The sequence below is a fragment of the Thalassophryne amazonica genome, chromosome 5 (assembly GCF_902500255.1).
Source record: "Thalassophryne amazonica chromosome 5, fThaAma1.1, whole genome shotgun sequence".
In the NCBI taxonomy this organism is placed as follows: domain Eukaryota; kingdom Metazoa; phylum Chordata; class Actinopteri; order Batrachoidiformes; family Batrachoididae; genus Thalassophryne; species Thalassophryne amazonica.
The window spans coordinates 125,567,698-125,588,994 of record NC_047107.1 but is presented as its reverse complement, the minus strand read 5'-3'; the positions used below and the strand labels follow the sequence as shown (position 1 = coordinate 125,588,994).

At 41.1% G+C, this 21,297-nt stretch overlaps 1 protein-coding gene across 3 annotated transcripts in view; it reads left to right on the top strand.

Moving 5' to 3' along the window:
* Positions 1 to 21,297, top strand: part of nsmfb (NMDA receptor synaptonuclear signaling and neuronal migration factor b) — a 165,500-nt gene that overhangs the window by 98,829 nt on the left and 45,374 nt on the right. For all 3 annotated transcript variants that reach the window (XM_034171293.1, XM_034171294.1, XM_034171291.1), the window contains 4 exons: positions 1,401 to 1,528; positions 3,771 to 3,854; positions 5,466 to 5,499; positions 9,391 to 9,461. In XM_034171293.1, coding sequence (XP_034027184.1) covers positions 1,401 to 1,528; positions 3,771 to 3,854; positions 5,466 to 5,499; positions 9,391 to 9,461 — 317 coding nt within the window. The remainder of the gene's footprint in view (positions 1 to 1,400; positions 1,529 to 3,770; positions 3,855 to 5,465; positions 5,500 to 9,390; positions 9,462 to 21,297) is intronic.

The following is a 21,297-nucleotide window of genomic DNA, read 5'->3' as shown; positions in this document are numbered from 1 at the left end:
CCAGTTGTCTGCCTTGTTGATGCATTAAAGTGCAGTACCAGTGCATGCTCCCAGATTTGACTTGCCTATTTCTGATCTTAGACAAGACACTTCATCTGCATCATCCCAGTCCACCCAGCTGTAAATGGGTACCAGCCTTGGCTGGGTTAAATAAGCCAGCATCATGTCCAGCGGGAGTTGTGAACTCTCATCCATTTCACACTACAGAATCCTGTTATAAGCACCAGCAGCAAAGGACCTCAGGGCCTATATTGGGCTTAGGTCTTCTTCTACCTCTGACATTCAGACTTTTCTCAAGCCTACCACCAGAAGTGTATCTGTATGCAATGAAATGAATGAATTTGTGGAGGCACTCATTTATCACTGCAGTGGCAGTCATGTCTCTGGGTCCTTGGCCTTTGAAATCAGGAGACTCTTGTGAAGAACACATGCAGTCATGAGGACACTGGACAGAGGAGTTTGGTGATGCAGATGTCTCTGATGGAGAATGAAGGTCCAAGTCTTTAGGGTCCCGGTGCTTGGTGTCTGACTGTATGGTCGTGAGACTTGGATGGTAGCCGGTGACATAAGGCGACAAGTAGCTGTCTTTGTTAATGTATCTTTTCTGAGGGGCTCTAGGTTCCTTTGGAATAATTTTGTGTCAAATGAACGCTTATTGAGGGAGACTTGGATGAGGAGAATCACTTGAATTTCCCTCATGTGGTGCATTTCTCTGTGCGTGATCCAACACATTGGTACTTCATTGCTGAAGACTGCGACAGATAGATGGTTACTTTCAAGAGGTGGGGATGGACTGGTTTTCTTGGCTGGGCGGTTGCCGTCTGGGACCCAGACCAATTCTATCCTGTGGTGGATGCGTCAGTGTGTGGCACCAGCGCATGCTTCCAAACTAGACATGACTTCTCCTTAACTTAATGATAAAACTAGTAACAAGTGAGCAAATGGGCCTCAGACGGAGGGTCAAAACCTTTAGTACCACGTCCTCACAAAGATAGAAATATTGTTTGTGCTCTTACATGCCAAATCCAGCTGCTCACGCCATCAAAACACAAGAAACAAACTCATACTTACAGTGAAATCACAAACTTGTGCTTCGTGTGCGTCCGCCGTGCTTGTCCTGCTCTACCTGCTGTTCGTCATCCTCATGTTTGAACCCGTCTGTTCGTCTGCATGTTGCTTTGTGTTGTGACTCACCGAGTGCATAAATAGAGAATAATTTCCTTTTTATGTCTGCAGTCTACTTTTAACCTGTTGTTCCTCTCACTCTACGATGAAAGCATGAAATAACAGGTGCACCCTCCTCTAATGTGCTTTGTGTGTTTTCCTTTCATCTCACCCTTTGTTGTTGTGCGTGCGTGCGTGCGTGTGTGTGTGTGTGTGTGCGTGCGCGTGTGCATCAGGTGGCGAGCTTCAGCCCTCCTCAGGGACATTGGATGAAGGGCTGGATGAGGACACTGAGTGGGAGAAGGACAGAGAGACAGAGAGACTGGCCTGTGCTGAAGACGACTTTATACCTCCCAAAATTATGGTGAGAGCTTCGTGGTAATTGGCACATTTGAGATAAAAAAAAAAGACAAAGGAAAATAAAAAGCTTTTTGACATTAAGGGACTGTCAGGCCGGGCGGCTGTCCGGCAACCGTAGCAACTGGACCCACAAAGCAGACTCCCAGACCTGGCGCAGGAGTAGGAAAAAACATGGTCTTTATTTCAGGCTTTGGTTCGGTGCACAGGTGGTCAAGCAGCGGAGCAGAGGTACAAGTGGGGTCGGACAAAAACACAGTCATGATCAAGCAGGGTTCAAGGCACGAGCAAACACAGTAATCAAAGACGAGGCAAAAGGCGTGGTCAAGGAGAGCAGAGCAATAATCGGTACATGGCTTGGCAAAAAAAGGACTGAGAACAAAAGGCTGTTATGTGTGCAAGAAGCGACAACACACTGGCAACAACAAATGTGGGGTGGCTGGGAGGAGATTAAATAGGCAGCTGTTAACAAGGTGCACGTGAGTAGGATCTAGAAAGGGGCGTGGCTGGTGAACAAAGAGTATGGATGGGGCAAGATGGTGAGGAAGGGAGTGCGCAAAGCGGAGTGATGTAATAGGCAAAGATATGTGTACAGGTGCCAAGAGCGTGAGTAAATGAAAACACAAAGCAGACTGGGTCAAAGTGTGAGAAGAGGGCACAGAGCTAGTGGAGTGACATGACGTGACAACACAGACAGAGATGCGTGAGGGATGAAAACATAGAGCAGGTGCAGGGCATGGAGTGAAACAGAACTATGAACAGAGCTACAACTGAATATAATATTACTATGAACAAGAGTAAAATTAAAAACTGAGGGCAGAAAAACATAACCAAGAACCAGGCATGAACGTGAGAACTGGAAACGAAACCTAAATACTTAAGCAAAACTAAACTATGAAAACAAGGTGGTAAATAGTCATAGGTATTAAAGGCATTGCGCTGCGGTGGTTTGAATCATATTTGTCTAATAGATTACAGTTTGTTCATGTAAATGGGGAATCTTCTTCACAGACTAAAGTTAATTATGGAGTTCCACAAGGTTCTGTGCTAGGACCAATTTTATTCACTTTATACATGCTTCCCTTGGGCAGTATTATTAGACGGTATTGCTTAAATTTTCATTGTTACGCAGATGATACCCAGCTTTATCTATCCATGAAGCCAGAGGATACGCACCAATTAGCTAAATTGCAGGATTGTCTTACAGACATAAAGACATGGATGACCTCTAATTTCCTGCTTTTAAACTCAGATAAAACTGAAGTTATTGTACTTGGCCCCACAAATCTTAGAAGCATGGTGTCTAACCAGATCGTTACTCTGGATGGCATTTCCCTGATCTCTAGTAATACTGTGAGAAATCTTGGAGTTATTTTGATCAGGATATGTCATTCAAAGCGCATATTAAACAAATATGTAGGACTGCCTTTTTGCATTTACGCAATATCTCTAAAATCAGAAAGGTCTTGTCTCAGAGTGATGCTGAAAAACTAATTCATGCATTTGTTTCCTCTAGGCTGGACTATTGTAATTCATTATTATCAGGTTGTCCTAAAAGTTCCCTAAAAAGCCTTCAGTTGGTTCAGAATGCTGCAGCTAGAGTACTGACGGGGACTAGCAGGAGAGAGCATATCTCACCCGTGTTGGCCTCCCTTCATTGGCTTCCTGTTAATGCTAGAATAGAATTTAAAATTCTTCTTCTTACTTATAAGGTTTTGATAATCAGGTCCCATCTTATCTTAGGGACCTCATAGTACCATATTACCCCATTAGAGCGCTTCGCTCTCAGACTGCGGGCTTACTTGTAGTTCCTAGGGTTTGTAAGAGTAGAATGGGAGGCAGAGCCTTCAGCTTTCAGGCTCCTCTCCTGTGGAACCAGCTCCCAATTCAGATCAGGGAGACAGATACCCTCTCTACTTTTAAGATTAGGCTTAAAACTTTCCTTTTCGCTAAGGCTTATAGTTAGGGCTGGATCGGGTGACCCTGGACCATCCCTTGGTTATGTTGCTTTAGACGTAGACTGTGTTTCATAATTATTGTATGGCCTTGCCTTGCAATGTGGAGGCCTTGGGGCAACTGTTTGTTGTGATTTGGCGCTATACAAGAAAAAAAGTTGAAGTTGAAGTTAAACAAGCTAAGAGAAAAACAAACTACATGAAAACAGAAAGCAAAACCCAACATAAAGCATAACTGATAACACAAATAAGAAAAGTAAAATAAACAGATAAACATTCTTACTCTTTCCTCAGCTGATATCTTCCAAGGTCCCAAAAGCCGAATATATACCCAACATCATCCGCAGAGACGACCCCTCCATCATCCCCATTCTTTATGTAAGTGTTACATCACACAGCTTGATTTATTTCATCATTCAAACAGCTCGTTATGCAAAATTGTTACATGTAAATAAAATAAACTTTTGATCATTTTTATGTGATTGAAAATGTAAAAGAGCAGAGAGTTGTTGTTTGCACTCCCAATGCCTTTTTGTCCCTCGTTGCCCAACAAAGGGACATAGAATGCTGTCTGTCCATCTATGCATCTGCCCGTCCTAAAGTCTGTATTCCCTAAAACCTTTCAAAGATTTCAGACAAGTTTAGCAGATTTGCAACAAGGATGCACCTCTTGAAGGTCTAGGTCAAGCTCGATGGGGAATGACCTTGACCAGATATTGAGGCTCGCAGTGTCTGTATGTGATGACGACTCTGCCCTTAATAACTTTCCAAGGATTTCAACCAGGTTAATCAAATTTTCAGCAATGTTTCTGTGTAGGCTCTCAGTTGTCCAGGTGGTTTCCATAGTACAGAAGCTTGAATCTTCGACTGGACTGGGTTGCTTGATGTGAGGACGTTTCGCTTCAAATCACAGAAGCTTCCTCAGCTAAAATTCTTGCTCTGGTAGTCTGACTTCTGTCTTGACTCTTGTAGAGAAGAATAAAATTTAAGAATAAATATTTTTATTTTAAAAAATAAAATATAAAAAGGTTTTATTCTAAAACGTCTTTAAACGTCCTCACGTCAAGCAACCCAGTCCAGTCGAAGATTCAAGCTTCTCTACTACAAATTTTCAGCAAATATACATCTCTTCAAGGTCGATGCCAACTCAAATGATGACTGACCTTCACCTAATTTTGGAGGACATAGGGCCAAAAACCACGGCAAAATTGGACTCCCAATTAGTTGTCAAAGAAATAACTTAAGTTTACAAAATTGGGAGCACGGATACATCTCTTGAAGATCTAGGTCCGATTCAATGACAAATGGCCTTCGCCTAGTTTTAGGTGAAGCCAAAATTTGTTCAAAAATCTCTACTCCCTATAACTTTTTATTGATCTGAGACACGTTTACCAAATTTGGAGAAGGGATACCTCTCTTGAAGGTATAGGTAAAGTTTAATGATGAATGACCTTCACCAAGTTTTGAAGGTCACAGAGCCAAAAATTGAGTCTGTATACAATGAACACTGGCCTCTATAAATTTCCAGGTATTTTATTTTCAGCAAGAATGCATCCCTTGAAGGTCTAGGTCAAGTTCCTACTCTGGCACTGTAGCCTTCGTGCCCTTTTCACTAAAACCTCCGCATCTGTTCTACACCTTTTCCAAACCAATAGAATTATGCCTTGCACACAAATTGGTCTCCACAATAAAAACTTGGAAACTCGTCCCCACGGTGATTATTACAGTGCCGTTTGAAGTTGCCTTGTTACATTCTTATTACAACACGGCTGCATGAAAATATTATCCACTCACAAATAGGTATGTGGGACTGCACACATTTCTGTGATGGGGACCCAAGGTCTTTAGGCCAATATTGTATTTTTCTTTTTATGCTTAAGCTCAGTGACTGTGATTGAGGTTACCCTTTGTTTAGAAATTCAGGTTGTTTTGGTTACATTCTTTTGTCTCTCAACAAGCCTTTTAATATTTGTCTCGTTTCGTTTAAAGGACCATGAACATGCCACGTTTGATGACATCCTTGGTGAGTGTAATTTCTTTTTCTTTTTTTTCTTTCTATGCTGTGTTAGTTTTAATCAGTTAGTCTGTTTCTTGCTTGCTTTGAGTGGTCTTCTCATCTTTTTTTTTCTTCATCTTTTGTTATGGGATAAATTTTGAGGAATTCTATATCATGTTTAGGCTCATATCATGAAGTTATACTTTAAGTGCATTTCTTGGACTGTGAATTATATTTCTTTTATGATTTTAACTGATTCTTTACAATTTACTCCTGCATGTTTTTGATGATGCCGAACACAGATTTCATAATATTGAAAATAATATTGATCCGGATTGTTTTTTCTTGAAAATAGAAATAATCTTTGTAATAATTTCACTGAGGAACAATTTAAGCATTAATCCTTCATAAATGGGACATTCTCTATTATACATTTTAATAGCAGAAGGCTTTCTTTGAATTTCTCAAAAATTCAGGACTGTTTAAAAACTGCTAATAAATATTTTTCAGTTATTGCAGTTACTGAGACGTGGTTAAAAGATGATGTTGAATCTGTCCAGTTTGAGGGTTATGATTTTTTTGCTAGAAATAGGGCGAATAAATGAGATGGAGGTGTGGCACTCTGTCAGACCTAATCATCACTGTGAAATTGTTCAAAATATGTAATTTTCTTTGGATAACATTTCAACATTGTTATCATTATATACTGTATCCCAGTTCTGTTCCAACAGTTCATTTCTTAGTGAGTTTATGGATTCCTCTGTCTTTACTCATCTGTATTCAATTTTTGGTCTATTTTTTCCCAAGGTTTATATTATTAACTGTAAATACTGGGAGATAGTCACTAATGTCATTAATTAATAATTCACTAATTGCGTTGTTATCAATGTCATTTGTAAATATGTTGTCAATGAGAGTAGCAGAAGTAGATGTAATCCTAGTGGGTCTTGTGATTCTGGGAAAAAAAGCACGTACTGTATCTCTACTGTACCTATCCTGGTTGTATTGATCATCTGTGTAGCAGCAAATATTGTTAATGGTGGAGAAAAAATGATTGTCCGGGTCAATATCCTGTTCCAAGTCCATAATGCTGTGATCGGTGTACTCAAAGGTTTTCAGTTCCAGTTGTTCATAGTCACATATCCTCTGTGTAAAGTGGTTCATTTCCCCAGGTGTATAGTGAGTTCGGTCAAGGCGTGAAGTCATGGTTGTGTTTTGTTTGTTACCTCCGTGTCCAGTCCAGTCCATACCATGATGATGCAGTATAATCCAGTGACATTCATTGGTATTTGTTCAGTCCAGTGATGCTTTGTAGCAGATCACTCTGGCTTCCTCGGGGGTCCTGTTCAGTTTTATGAATACTTTGCAATTTGAAGTCCACGTGTTTTGTCATTTTTTTTCTGTTTTTTGACTTGTTGTGCATTCCAGGTTATATCAGAGTTGTGTTTGGCTCGATGCTCATTCATGAAGACATTCATTCCCTTCAGCTTTCTTCCTTGTTTCAGCAGAGTGATTTTGTATTTTGGACCATAGAAACTCAGCCACCTGTTTCTCTGTGGAGCTAGAATCCAGCTCACAGGGTTCTCTCTCACTCTCTGTGGACACTGCCCATACATATGACAGGGGTTTGATTTTGGAACAGTACACCCTGGTGTACTGTTCCAGGTCCGCGAGTCTTTCTGCGATACTGTTGCCTAACAGCAGAAAGTTCCTCTGTGATGAAGTTGAGAGACTGGTTTATCTCCTCAACTTCCTACAATGACTGGGCTCTTTTCGGGGGCATGTTGCTGTCTTTACCACTGACCTCCAGATGTAGGCTGAAAGCGAGCCACATCGGGCTGTCAGAGTTCCCACCACAGTCAAACCAAAGTTAGCTGGTTACCTGCTGCCGGAGGCCCGTCTCGACCAGATGTTGGCTGGCGGGCTATCGCTGGAGGCTGGTCTCGGCTTGCAGTTAGCTGCCACTGAAGCCCCTCTGGGCTGGATGTTAGCTGGTTAGCTGCCACTGAAGGCATGTCTTGGCCCAATGTTGGCTGGGTGGCTATCACTGGGGGCTGACTTGACTCGCGGTTAACTGGTTAGCTGCCACTGGGGGCCCTCTTGGCTCAATGATAGCTGGTTGGCTGGCTAGCTGCCGCTGGAGACCTGTCTCGGCCCGATATGTTGGTCGGCGGACTATCGCTGGAGGCCGGTTTTGGCTTGCGGTTAGCTGCCACTGAAGGCCCTCTCGGCTGGATGTTAGCTGCCGCTGGAGGCCGTCTCGGCCCGATGTTGGCTAGATGGCTATCGCTGGGATCTTGTCTCGACTCGAAGGTTCTGCTACTAAGGTTGGTTGATAAGGTTAGACCTTACTTGTGTGAAGCGCTTTGATGCAACTTTGTTGTGATATGGCGCTATAGAAATGAAAATAAATTGAAATTGACTGTGTTTTGAAGTGGGGATCATTTGGGACAGGTTTGGGACAGAATGGTTTGATTCAAATAAATGATCGCTTCATTTTGGTAAAACAAAGTGTATCATATTTGGAAACAAACCCAGGAATTTATGTAGAAATGTACTAGTACATGATATTGATATTGAAATTGAACTTGTAAAGGAAACTAAATTTCTTGGGATTTTCATTGACAAGAAATTGAGTTGGAAAACATATATAAATTGTTAAATCAAAAATGTCACAACAATTGCCATTTTGTATAAAGCACAAGACTTCCTCCCCCAACAGTCATTAGTTACCTTATATCATTACTTGTTCCGTACATGACCTATTGTATTGACATTTGGGGAACCACCTACAAAACAAATACAAATTCAATATTTTTACTACAAACAAAGCCATAAGAATTATTAGTAATAAACCATATCATGAGCCAACAAATCCATTGTTTGTCTGTTTACACATTTTAAAATTTTGGGACCTGATTGATTATAGCATTTAAAGTAAAAAATAACCTTTTACCACAACATGTCCAGGACCTGTTCAAAATGAGAGACTCCAGTTATAATTTGTGAGGAACATTATTATTTCAAAAATCGAAGATTCGAACTACTGTAAATATTTGGAATTTGTGCCTGGATAAAATAACTCGGTAACTTGGTTGGCTTTAAAAGGCTCTACAAAAATCATTTAATTTCTTGTTATGGTGTGATGAATTAGGTTTATTGATTTAGTTTTGTTTGGCTTTGTGCATGGTGTTTGTGTTTTGAAATTTTAGTTCACTGAGTAATTTAAATTTTGTATTAGTTATCATGGGTATATGTATATTTTTATGTGAATATGTATACATTTTGCTCTTTTGGTTAAAGGGGTGGGCGTTTATAAGCTTTTGCTTCTGCCCACATCCTTTTGGGCACATGGGCGTGTTGTCGGATTGTTTTCTTTGTTTTCGTTGTGAGGTTAATTTGTTATTTTGGGTCTGTGCAGAATAAATTCATTCATTCATTCATAATCAGCTGTTAGCAGGCTTAGTTGTTATTAGATAAAGGGGCCATTAAATTTTGGTGATTAAATGCACTAGACACTTCAGACAATTGTGATCCTTTTCCCAGTAACTCAAACCTTTGGAGTGTGTTCATGTTGCACAATTGAAAATCTACAGATGTAATTTTGTCCTTGAAAGTGGTGTGTGGCGTAACGAGTGCTGCACTGCTATAATGATTTTTTTTTTTATATATATATATATATATATCTAACTTGACTGTGAAGTGAAAATTGATGTGATGGTATGAATGTGGACGAGGTGAGGATGGAATACATTTCAGCCTGCTGGAGGAGGAAAGAGCAATGACTCATTGTTTTTCCACTCGCATGTCTCGAGGGACGGACAATTTGTGTGTGTCACCATTAGATTGGGAAAGTGACACCTCTCTCTCTCTCTCTCTCTCTCTCTCTCTCTCTCTCTCTCTCTCTCTCTCTCTCAGATGAGATGGAGAAGAAGCTGACTGCCTACAGAAAAGGCTGTAAAATATGGAATATGCTCATTTTCTGCCAGGTGAGTGACGGCAGAAACTCAATGTGTGACATTAGTAGGTCAGTTGTTATTTAGCTTTAGGTTTAGGTAGTTAGGTTTAGTTAGTTAGGTTCTATTTTCAGATAAGTAGACTACCCAAGGCTTTTTCTGTTACAGTTTTTCTCAATTGCTAAAACATTAAACCCTGTTGTTTGAAACAAATGCTCAGTTGCTTGAACCCACTGATTGAATCAGTCACTCTTTTGGCAAAACCATAAGCACTTTTCACCTGTTTAGACACAACTTGCCAACACGTTTTCATTGTGATGCACCTGTGTTGTATGATGGTGAGCACACCTGGCAAAAGTCAAACACAGTCAAACTGATGTTAGCGGTTGAACACAGCAACTCAAAAGTGATCATACTTGTGTCCAGTGATGTGAGGGAACATCTATAAGCCAGTTCAGAGAGCACTGGTTTGTGAGGCACTGCAATGGATAGAAATCTGAGAAGGAGAGTTTGTGGTTGAAGTGGAAGACAAAGAACAGTACAGTTTTTTTTTAAATTACTAAAACACAAAACCCAATTCTCTAAACCAAATGACCAGTTCTCTAAGCACATTTAATAAAACTAGCCCCCATTTGCCAAAACCATAAACACATTTCACATGAAGACACAATTCACAAAACGCAGTCCTCCTTTTTTCATAAATCTAAACACATTTTGCCTTGCTAAAACACAAGTTGCATAAAACTCTGCTCAGATTCTCAATTTAAAGCTCAAGTGATGCAAACACCTATAGAAGCCAGTTCAGTGTGCAGTTTGTTCCAAACGTATACAGTACCACAGTGGACAGAGGCAGAATCAGAGGAAGAGGAGATGGAGCAGGCCAAGGAAGGAGATGGAGCAGGCCAAGGAAGGAGAGGAGCAGGCCAAGGAGGGAGAGGAGCAGGCCAAGGAGGGAGAGGAGCAAGGCAAACTTGCACCATCATGCCTGCGACATAGATGAGGTCCTGTGGCCTGCCCCTGCTCAACGATGTGATGCCGCACAGTGATGTGTGTGTGTGGTATAGTTCAATAAATGAAAAAACCATCACACCCTGAACATTGTGTCTTCAATGAGTATTGTGTGTAATGGATCCTCTGTAGTGTTTGCATTGAGTTGTGATACAGTACAGTAGTGTACATACTGTATTCTCTGTAGATTCATACTGTTCATATGAAACACACAAATCTATGAATGCTACATACTCTACAGTAATATATTTTGAGAACAGATACTGTTCACATACAGATACTATGCTTTGGCAGTTGCGAACAAACGTAAAAAGGACATTCTCACACACTGAACATTGTGTTTTCAGTTGTTTTGTTGTAGTGTGTAATGATGCATATAGTGTTGGTGTGACAGTTTGTGTTTTGAAAAAAGGTGTGGTTTTGTGTATGTAGCTTTAGAAAAGTGTTGTATTTTAAATGTGTTTTAGCAATTAAAAAAAAACTGTATGAATGTAGCTTCAAAATTGGGTTTTGTGTTCACAGTTTAAAGAAAAGGAGAGCAGCTTCAGAGAAATGTCTTAGCAATTGAGAAAAACTGTAAAAGCAGACAACAGGCTGATTCTTTTGTGTTTTGACCTGCTGAGTTCAATAATTGCTGTTGGCATGCTGTATCTCTACTCTTTCACAGCCCAATTTGCATAAAAATTGGCTTTTTCATGTTTTCCCAAGGTTTGCTTGATTTTGCTCAAGAAAGGCAATGAAAACTCATATCTTTGATATTTGAACTGCTGAATTCATAGCTTCTTACAACCCCTATTCCAATGAAGTTGGGACGTTGTGTAAAATGTAAATAAAAACAGAATACAATGATTTGCAAATCCTCTTCAACCTATATTCAACTGAATACACCACAAAGACAAGATATTTAATGTTCAAACTGACAGACGTTTTTGTTTTTGTGCAAATATTTGCTCATTTTGAAATGGATGCCTGCAACACATTTCAAAAAAGCTGGGACAGGGGCAACAAACGATGGGGAAAGTTGATGAATGCTCAAAGAACACCTGTTTGGAACATTCCACAGGTGAACAGGTTAATTGGAAACAGGTGAGTGTCATGATTGGGTATAAAAGGAGCATCCCCAAAAGGCTCAGCTGTTCATAAGTAAAGATGGGTTCGAGGATCACCACTTTGTGAACAACTGCGTGATAAAAAAAATTGTCCAACAGTTTAAGAACAAAGTTTCTCAACGTTCAGTTGCAAGGAATTTAGGGATTCCATCATCTACAGTCCATAATATAATCAGAAGATTCAGAGAATCTGGAGAACTTTCTACACATAAGCAGCAAGGCCGGAAACCAACATTGAATGCTCGTGACCTTCGATCCTTCAGGCGGCACTGCATTAAAAACTGACATCCTTGTGTAAAGGATCTTACCACGTGGGCTCAGTAACACTTCAGAAAACCACTGTCAGTTAACACAGTTCGTCGCTACAACAAGTGCAAGTTAAAACTCTACCATGCAAAGCGAAAGCCAAACATCAACAACATCCAGAAACACCGTCGCCTTCTCTGGGCCCGAGCTCATTTGAAATGGACAGACGTCGTGTCCTCCAGACAAAAGAGGAAAAAGACCATCCAGATTGTTACCAGTGCAAAGTTCAAAAGCCAGCATCTGTGAAGGTATGGGGGTGTGTTGGTGCCCATGGCATGGGCAACTTACACATCTGTGATGGAACCATCAATACTGAAAGGTACATCCAGGTTTTGGAGCAACACATGCTGCCATCCAAGCAATGTCTTTTTCAGGGACGTCCCTGCTCATTTCAGCAAGACAATGCCAAGCCACATTCTGCATGTGTTACAATAGCGTGGCTTCGTAGTAAAAGAGTGCAGGTACTAGACTGGCCTGCCTGCAGTCCAGACCTGTCGCCCATTGAAAATGTGTGGAGCATTATGAAGCGCAAAATACAACGGAGACCCCAGACTGTTGAAAACTGAAGTCGTACATCAAGCATGAATGGGAAAGAATTCCACCTACAAAGCTTCAACAATTAGTGTCCTCAGTTCCCAAACGCTTATTGAGTGTTGTTAGAAGGACAGGTGATGTAACACAGTGGTAAACATACCACTGTCCCAGCTTTTTGAAACGTGTTGCAGGCATCATTTCAGTATGAGCAAATATTTGTACAAAACAATAAAGTTTATCAGTTTGCGCTAGAGCTGAAACAACTAATCGAGTTAATCGATTAAAATCAATTATTAAAATAGTTGTCAACTAATTTAGTCATCGATTAGTTGCTAAATAACTTTGTTTTAGCGCAAATGTTTTTTTTCTTCCATATAATCAACCAAGCTTTGCTTTGAATCTTGAACCAATGAAGGAGTGCTTTGAGCAGCTGCTTCGTTGGTTTCATTTGTTTTATTTCACTTTATCTTAATTTTTCCCCACTAAAGCCCTAAAGAGCATGTCTGTGAGGAATATTTACCTTTTTTTTATGTTAAACTGACCTGTTATGGATTTCTGAAACAGTTGATAGATGTATTTTATGCTAACGCCAATGCTAATGCATTAGCATGTCTATGGCATTTTCAGTGTTAAAATTAGCATTAAGCTGCTGGCATTTCAGCATGTTTGTGCATTTGTTTTCTATATAATAATTAATGGCTCAGTGTTTGTTGTTGTAAGAGTCAAATGTATTACAAATTATAATATTTTTCCATTTATTTTTATTTATATATTTATAATAATAGCAACAATAATAATAGTAATAATAACTAATAATGCTACAATACAATTTTAGAGAAAGAGACATGAGTCACATGTGTCATTGTGAAATGACCACATAGTTTACAAGTTATACAGAGAATGTTGCACATATAATGAGTCAGGCTACAGTTTTTGATTTAGGTTTTATGGTTAACTGGCTATGGTAATTGCTCATTTGCAGCAACAAAAATACCTCTTTTTTCACCATATATTTTATAACATTTATATGTTTCAGTGTTGTTTTATGGCAACTCAGCACTTTGATAAAGCAATGCCATTTGAAATAATTATTTTTGTTCTTTATTATAAACTGTTTTATTCTTTATTATTTTATATTTCAACAGCCAAGGGACATTTGACGATTTGTTGATTTTCAAGTATTTTAAGTTTTCAAATAATGTTCTGTTGTTAAATAAAGTGATGGAGAGAAAAATTGTTTCCCTGGCATATTTTTAAAAAATTCCCCCCTAATCCGATTAATCATGTCGAAACCCCATCAGATTCATCGATGATCCAAATAACTGTTTGTTGCAGCCCTAGTTTGCACATTAAATATCTTGTCTTTGTGGTGTATTCAATTGAATATAGGTTGAAGAGGATTTGCAAATCATTGTATTCTGTTTTTATTTACATTTTACACAACATCCCAACTTCAATGGAATTGGGTTTGTATTTGCAAGCTGTATCTTCTCTCCTTCATCCCTAATATGCATGAAACAACATTGCCGCCTGCTGTTTTCATACTTTGTAGACGCTTGTTCTTCAGAAGAAATTGATAACAAAACCAATTTTTCCCCATGCCTCTGCTGCACAATCACCCCTACAAATGCATGTATTTGTTAATCTTACTTATACTGCCTGTTGAAAAATGTCTCCTGTGGATTCAAAAATCACTATCATTATATTCATTCCTTGATGGCATGTGAATGTGTATTTTTTTCATCACAAATGCTGAACAATATAATGATAATACTATGTGAAAACCTATATAAATTGGGTCGGTACAGCATAGATAATGTATACAGCTTCAACACCAGAGGGCTACTGCTTTGGACACCAGAGGGCAGGCCTCACTGGTGAGTGGCCAGGTACATGGTGCCACAGTGACTTAACAGCTGCAGCAGCAGCAGCAGCCACAGCATAGATGTGGCTATCAAACTGCATTGTTCCCTGATATATTTGTGGAGTTCATCCTTTCACTTTCAATTTAAGGAGAGTCTGAGATACTTTGTTCATCTATATCTGTGCATGTTCATGTTCTGGTGTGTTGGTTTGTGTGGACAAGCTCCAGTCATGTGGTATTGGTTTTGTAGTATAGGGCCCTGTCCCACTGGGGAGAGGATCAGTTGCGCATGAATTGAGTACACAAATTACGGGTGTTCATTGTCGTCTGCAACAAAAATGGCCAAAAATGACAAATGTCCCAGTATGAATTATGGATATATTAATAATATATAGCGAATATATGATGAACAGTCACGGTTATATAACGTATGTAGTGAAGAAACTGATCCGACACATTGAGATTATCACGGCAGTATTACGGGTGTGTTATGAATGCATCGCGCATGTGTTGCGTGTGCACAGCATCTGCATTGCGGACATAAAATAAGCGCACTCGGGCTGTCAGCATCACTATTCACACCAATAATACAGGCTCTGGAGCATTTGCTGGACTTGGACAAGTTGATCACGGAGTTAATGTTCATTTTGTCATGCGAGGATTAACTGTTCATGAGTTTGGGGAGCGGGAGGGGGGAGGCTGCTTGGGGTGTGAGACAGTGTTTTTTTTTTTTTTTTTGAGAGTGTCACAGAAAACAGACTTCAGTGTGAGTTGTGGCTAAACAGCAACTCTTCCTTTTGTTGGTGTTAAATAAAAGTCCTGGATTGCAGCAGCTACATCTTTGTGGATCTACACAGCTGGACTGGCACTGACTGGCAGGTATGTTCCTTTCTGCCACATATAGTACTTTGGGTTTACCTGACATGTTTGTTATGCATTCACAGATTGTCCGCAAAGCAGATGTAATAAAAACACTTTATTCGTGGCCAATCTGTATGCATTCACTACAACATATTTTAGTTTGTGACGTGGACATGATGGGCACGCAATATATCTGGTTTACACACTGTCCCGGTCCGCTGCCAAGCCGCAAATCCCCGTCAGTTGCGGATGTCAGCGGTTAACGGCAGATATACAGCGCATAGAGTATGTATTGTGTATGAATTGAGTATATATGGAGTATGTAAGGCGGATGTTATCCGCATCCAGATTTTTGAACAGCTCAAAAATCCTGGCTGAGGACATGCGTGCCTCTGCGGATGATCACAGGCGTGTTCGGATGACGGCTGACTCATACAGGCATGTTACACTGATATTGCGGATGTTTGGCGAATCTGGGCCAATTTTGTGCGCAATCCATACGCAAATCCTCCTAAATGCCAGTGGGACAGGGCCCTTAGATTTGTGTTGTCTTTTGTCTGCTGATTCTCTTTACATACACTGTTAGGTTGCCAGTGTCCCTTGTCACTGTATTTATTTGCATATAATCTTGAAAGTGTTAGGTAGTAAGATAATATATTTGAATCTCTGTGTTCTATAGCATTTAGGTTTAGTTGCGTTCATCACTTCAGTTGTGGAGTGACTTCCTCTTGTTAGCACTTTCCCTTGTTGCAGATTTCAGTGGTGATCAGAACATTTTGACTGTTCACGATACTTATTTAACAATCTCTGTTGTCTTGAATTGAAAAATGGAGGCCTTAGGCAGCATGAACCGAGATTCTTCAGTGGATGGTGATGTCTGCATCATTTGTCAGGACTGCACTAAAGAAAATCTTGGTCAGGATAGTAACAAAGGAAGGGCTACATTACAGGATAGTGCAAGAGTCCGTCACAAGCTTAAAGATATGGAGAACAAACTCACAACTGAGAGGATATTGAGTTCTGATGAGACGTCTCTAAAATGGCACAGATCCTGTTACAGCTGGTTCACCAACAAGACAAATATTAAGAGACTAGAGAAAAGGTCAATGTCTCAAGACACTGAGGAACCCATTGCAGGTCTCTCCACTGTTCCAGCTGCAAGACTCAGAAGTGCCTCCAGTACTTTCATATGGGCCCTTTGCATATTATTCCAGGAGGAGAAGGCTGACAAGACTTTGCACAATGTTGAGACCTTCAAGATGAATGAAAAGATACTGAACACTGCAGAGTTTGATGGATATATTCACATTGCTCTTGCTGGTTGTGGTGATCTCATGGCAGCAGAAGCAAACTATTAGAACAGTTTTAGCCACATGTCACCTTTAGGGACATGCATATTTATCCAAGAAATGTGTTTCATTTCAAAGTATCATTCTTTTTTTTACTTAATTTTGCTCATTTGCTTGCATTGGCCAAATCAAAGAGAGCTTACTTTTTTACCGGTAACAATACCAAGCAGTCATGAAATTAATAAATTTTTTGCTAATTATGGGGTGAAGGAGTAGGGATACAGCTTTCCAACAACAATATTTAAATTTAGCAGGTCAGATTACATAGAAATATAAGTTGTATTTTCTCATCCAAAGCAAATGGCACCACAATTCTGACAAATTTGATGAAGCGGGCGGCCATTTTGTTTTATGCAAATTAGGGCTAAAAGAGATAGATACAGAGACAGGGATACAGCTTGCCAACAACAATAATTAAACAGCATGTCAAAATAAATAGAAGTTTTATTTTCTCTTCTAAGGCAAACACAAGCAGACTTTTGAAAAGCTTCATGAAGAGTGGCCATTTAGTTTTATGCAAATTAGGAATGAAGGGGTAAAGACAGATTGCTAACACCAACAACATTTGAAATCAGCAGGTCAAAATACATAGAAAAGGATGTTTAGTTTGCTTTTATAGTACATATACAACCAAAATGCTCCCATGACCAGTAAAAAAATTAAGGACCGAGAAGTCGCCCGGTATGGCGGAGCCGGGGCCCCACCCTGGAGCCAGGCCTGGGGTTGGGGCTTGCGCCTCAGCCCATGGGGCCCGGCCGGGCTCAGCCCGAAAGAGTGACGTGGGCCCGCCCTCCTGCAGGTTCACCACCTGCAGAGGGGGCCATGGGGGTCGGGTGCAGAGAGGATTGGGTGGCGGTCAAGGGTGGGTGGCCCGGCGGCCCGGTCCATACTCACAGCCCCTGGCTGTTGGGACGTAGAATGTCACCTCGCTGGGGGGGGGGGAAGGAGCCTGAGTTTGTGCTGGAGGTTGAGAGATACCGATTATCAATGAATTCAATCAATTTTATTTATATAGTGCCAAATCACAACAAACAGTTGCCCCAAGGCGCTTTATATTGTAAGGCAAGGCCATACAATAATTACGTAAAAACCCCAACGGTCAAAACGACCCTCTGTGAGCAAGCACTTGGCGACAGTGGGAAGGAAAAACTCCCTTTTAACAGGAAGAAACCTCCAGCAGAACCAGGCTCAGGGAGGGGCAGTCCTCTGCTGGGACTGGTTGGGGCTGAGGGAGAGAACCAGGAAAAAGACATGCTGTGGAGGGGAGCAGAGATCAATCACTAATGATTAAATGCAGAGTGGTGCATACAGAGCAAAAAGAGAAAGAAACAGTCAGTGCATCATGGGAACCCCCCAGCAGTCTAAGTCTATAGCAGCATAACTAAGGGATGGTTCAGGGTCACCTGATCCAGCCCTAACTATAAGCTTTAGCAAAAAGGAAAGTTTTAAGCCTAATCTTAAAAGTAGAGAGGGTGTCTGTCTCCCTGATCTGAATTGGGAGCTGGTTCCACAGGAGAGGAGCCTGAAAGCTGAAGGCTCTGCCTCCCATTCTACTCTTACAAACCCTAGGAACTACAAGTAAGCCTGCAGTCTGAGAGCGAAGTGCTCTATTGGGGTGATATGGTACTATGAGGTCCCTAAGATAAGATGGGACCTGATTATTCAAAACCTTATAAGTAAGAAGAAGAATTTTAAATTCTATTCTAGAATTAACAGGAAGCCAATGAAGAGAGGCCAATATGGGTGAGATATGCTCTCTCCTTCTAGTCCCCGTTAGTACTCTAGCTGCAGCATTTTGAATTAACTGAAGGCTTTTCAGGGAACTTTTAGGACAACCTGATAATAATGAATTACAATAGTCCAGCCTAGAGGAAATAAATGCATGAATTAGTTTTTCAGCATCACTCTGATACAAGACCTTTCTAATTTAGAGATATTGCGTAAATGCAAAAAAGCAGTCCTACATATTTGTTTAATATGCGATTTGAATGACATATCCTGATCAAAAATGACTCCAAGATTTCTCACAGTATTACTAGAGGTCAGGGTAATGCCATCCAGAGTAAGGATCTGGTTAGACACCATGTTTCTAAGATTTGTGGGGCCAAGTACAATAACTTCAGTTTTATCTGAGTTTAAAAGCAGGAAATTAGAGGTCATCCATGTCTTTATGTCTGTAAGACAATCCTGCAGTTTAGCTAATTGGTGTGTGTCCTCTGGCTTCATGGATAGATAAAGCTGGGTATCATCTGCGTAACAATGAAAATTTAAGCAATGCTGTCTAATAATACTGCCTAAGGGAAGCATGTATAAAGTGAATAAAATTGGTCCTAGCACAGAACCTTGTGGAACTCCATAATTAACCTTAGTCTGTGAAGAAGATTCCCCATTTACATGAACAAATTGTAATCTATTAGATAAATATGATTCAAACCACCGCAGCGCAGTGCCTTTTAATACCTATGGCATGCTCTAATCTCTATAATAAAATTTTATGGTCAACAGTATCAAAAGCAGCACTGAGGTCTAACAGAACAAGCACAGAGATGAGTCCACTGTCTGAGGCCATAAGAAGATCATTTGTAACCTTCACTAATGCTGTTTCTGTACTATGATGAATTCTAAAACCTGACTGAAACTCTTCAAATAGACCATTCCTCTGCAGATGATCAGTTAGCTGTTTTACAACTACCCTTTCAAGAATGTTTGAGAGAAAAGGAAGGTTGGCGATTGGCCTATAATTAGCTAAGATAGCTGGGTCAAGTGATGGCTTTTTAAGTAATGGTTTAATTACTGCCACCTTAAAAGCCTGTGGTACATAGCCAACTAATAAAGATAGATTGATCATATTTAAGATCGAAGCATTAAATAATTGTAGGGCTTCCTTGAGCAGCCTGGTAGGAATGGGGTCTAATAGACATGTTGATGGTTTGGATGAAGTAACTAATGAAAATAACTCAGAACAATCTGAGAGAAAGAGTCTAACCAAATACCGGCATCACTGAAAGCAGCCAAAGATAACGATACGTCTTTGGGATGGTTATGAGTAATTTTTTCTCTAATAGTTAAAATTTTATTAGCAAAAAAGTCATGAAGTCATTACTAGTTAAAGGAATACTCGGCTCAATAGAGCTCTGACTCTTTGTCAGCCTGGCTACAGTGCTGAAAAGAAACCTGGGGTTGTTCTTATTTTCTTCAATTAGTGATGAGTAATAAGATGTCCTAGCTTTACAGAGGGCTTTTTTATAGAGCAACAGACTCTTTTTCCAGGCTAAGTGAAGATCTTCTAAATTAGTGAGATGCCATTTCCTCTCCAACTTACGGGTTATCTGCTTTAAGCTGCGAGTTTGTGAGTTATACCACGGAGTCAGGCACTTCTGATTTAAAGCTCTCTTTTTCAGAGGAGCTACAGCATCCAAAGTTGTCTTCAATGAGGATGTAAAACTATTGACGAGATACTCTATCTCACTTACAGAGTTTAGGTAGCTACTGTGCACTGTGTTGGTATATGGCATTAGAGAACATAAAGAAGGAATCATATCCTTAATGTTATGTGTCGGACGCAGCTCGGAGAACCGACCAGCGTTTGAAGGACCCAGTATGAAATAAGCAGAGCACGGTACAAAGGCTAACTGAATTTAATACATAACAGTGATAATACAAAAAGGTGCGGCCTGGCGTGGTGCGCTCCCAGCAGCGCTAACGGTCCGGAGCCAGAAGCTGTTTCGGACCCAAGGACCCCGCCGACACCCCCCAGGTGGCCGCAACAACCGAGTCTGTGAAAGAAGGAACCATTATGTGAGTCCACACTCTACACACAGAACACTTAAAGGTGTACAAACAGCAAACACTTCCTGGCTTGATTGCTGATCAGCTTCCAACCTGCAGGCATGGAACATCCCGTTCACAAAACTCCACCGCAGTGGAAGCTGATACATGACTAACATACAGCTCAATACAATAAGGTGTGAGGGACACCACATTTACTGACTGTATAACTGTTAGTCACAAAATCCAACGTACCTCAGGAAGTGTGCTGACGAGCGTGAGACCTCACCCCCTCCTCTTTCACAGACCGTGCATCAAACCTGGACGTTTCTCAGCATCCGCTGCTGATGAGATGGCTCCCGAGACGACGATCTCACCCGTCTGGTCACAAGGTCGAGTCTCTGGCAAATACACACTGTGCACTCCAGTCTTAAATGCCAACATGCTCCAATCCATCCAGATGCACCTCAGCTGTGAGTCCTGACGAGTCGCAGGTGATCAGGGTGAGGTCCTGACAGCCTCAGCAACACAGCCACTCAGTCCCAAATGCACGCCACCTGGGAGGAAAACAAACAGACAAACAAACCGGCAGCCAGGCCCCCCCCAGCCATATAACAGTACCCCACCCTCACGGGAAGCCTCCCGGCGACCACACACACCTGGCCCAGGAGAAACACCCCCCTCCAGGGACCATGGCTGGAAACCGCGTCTGCGTTCGTCCTCCAACAGACTGGTTGCACTGGCTGCATCTTTGCCCTTGTTTGACAGTCTCAGCACAGGTGTGACCAGGAGTTCCTACACCTGTGCGGTCAGCCTTTAACCAAACATGTGTGATTAGTCATAACACAAAACAACCAAAACACCCCCCCCCCCCCCCGCCCCAGGGGACCGTCCCATCAAACCCCAGGGAAGGGGAGAAAAGAAAAACAACCCACATGTAAACTCACAAACAAAAATGCCAAAATACCCCCCCTCCTCCCCCCCAAACGACACGCAGGGACCAACACCCCCCAGAGGGCCACCCGCCAGCTCCAGGAGTAATAACCACGGCCGAGGTCCCTCTGGGATCC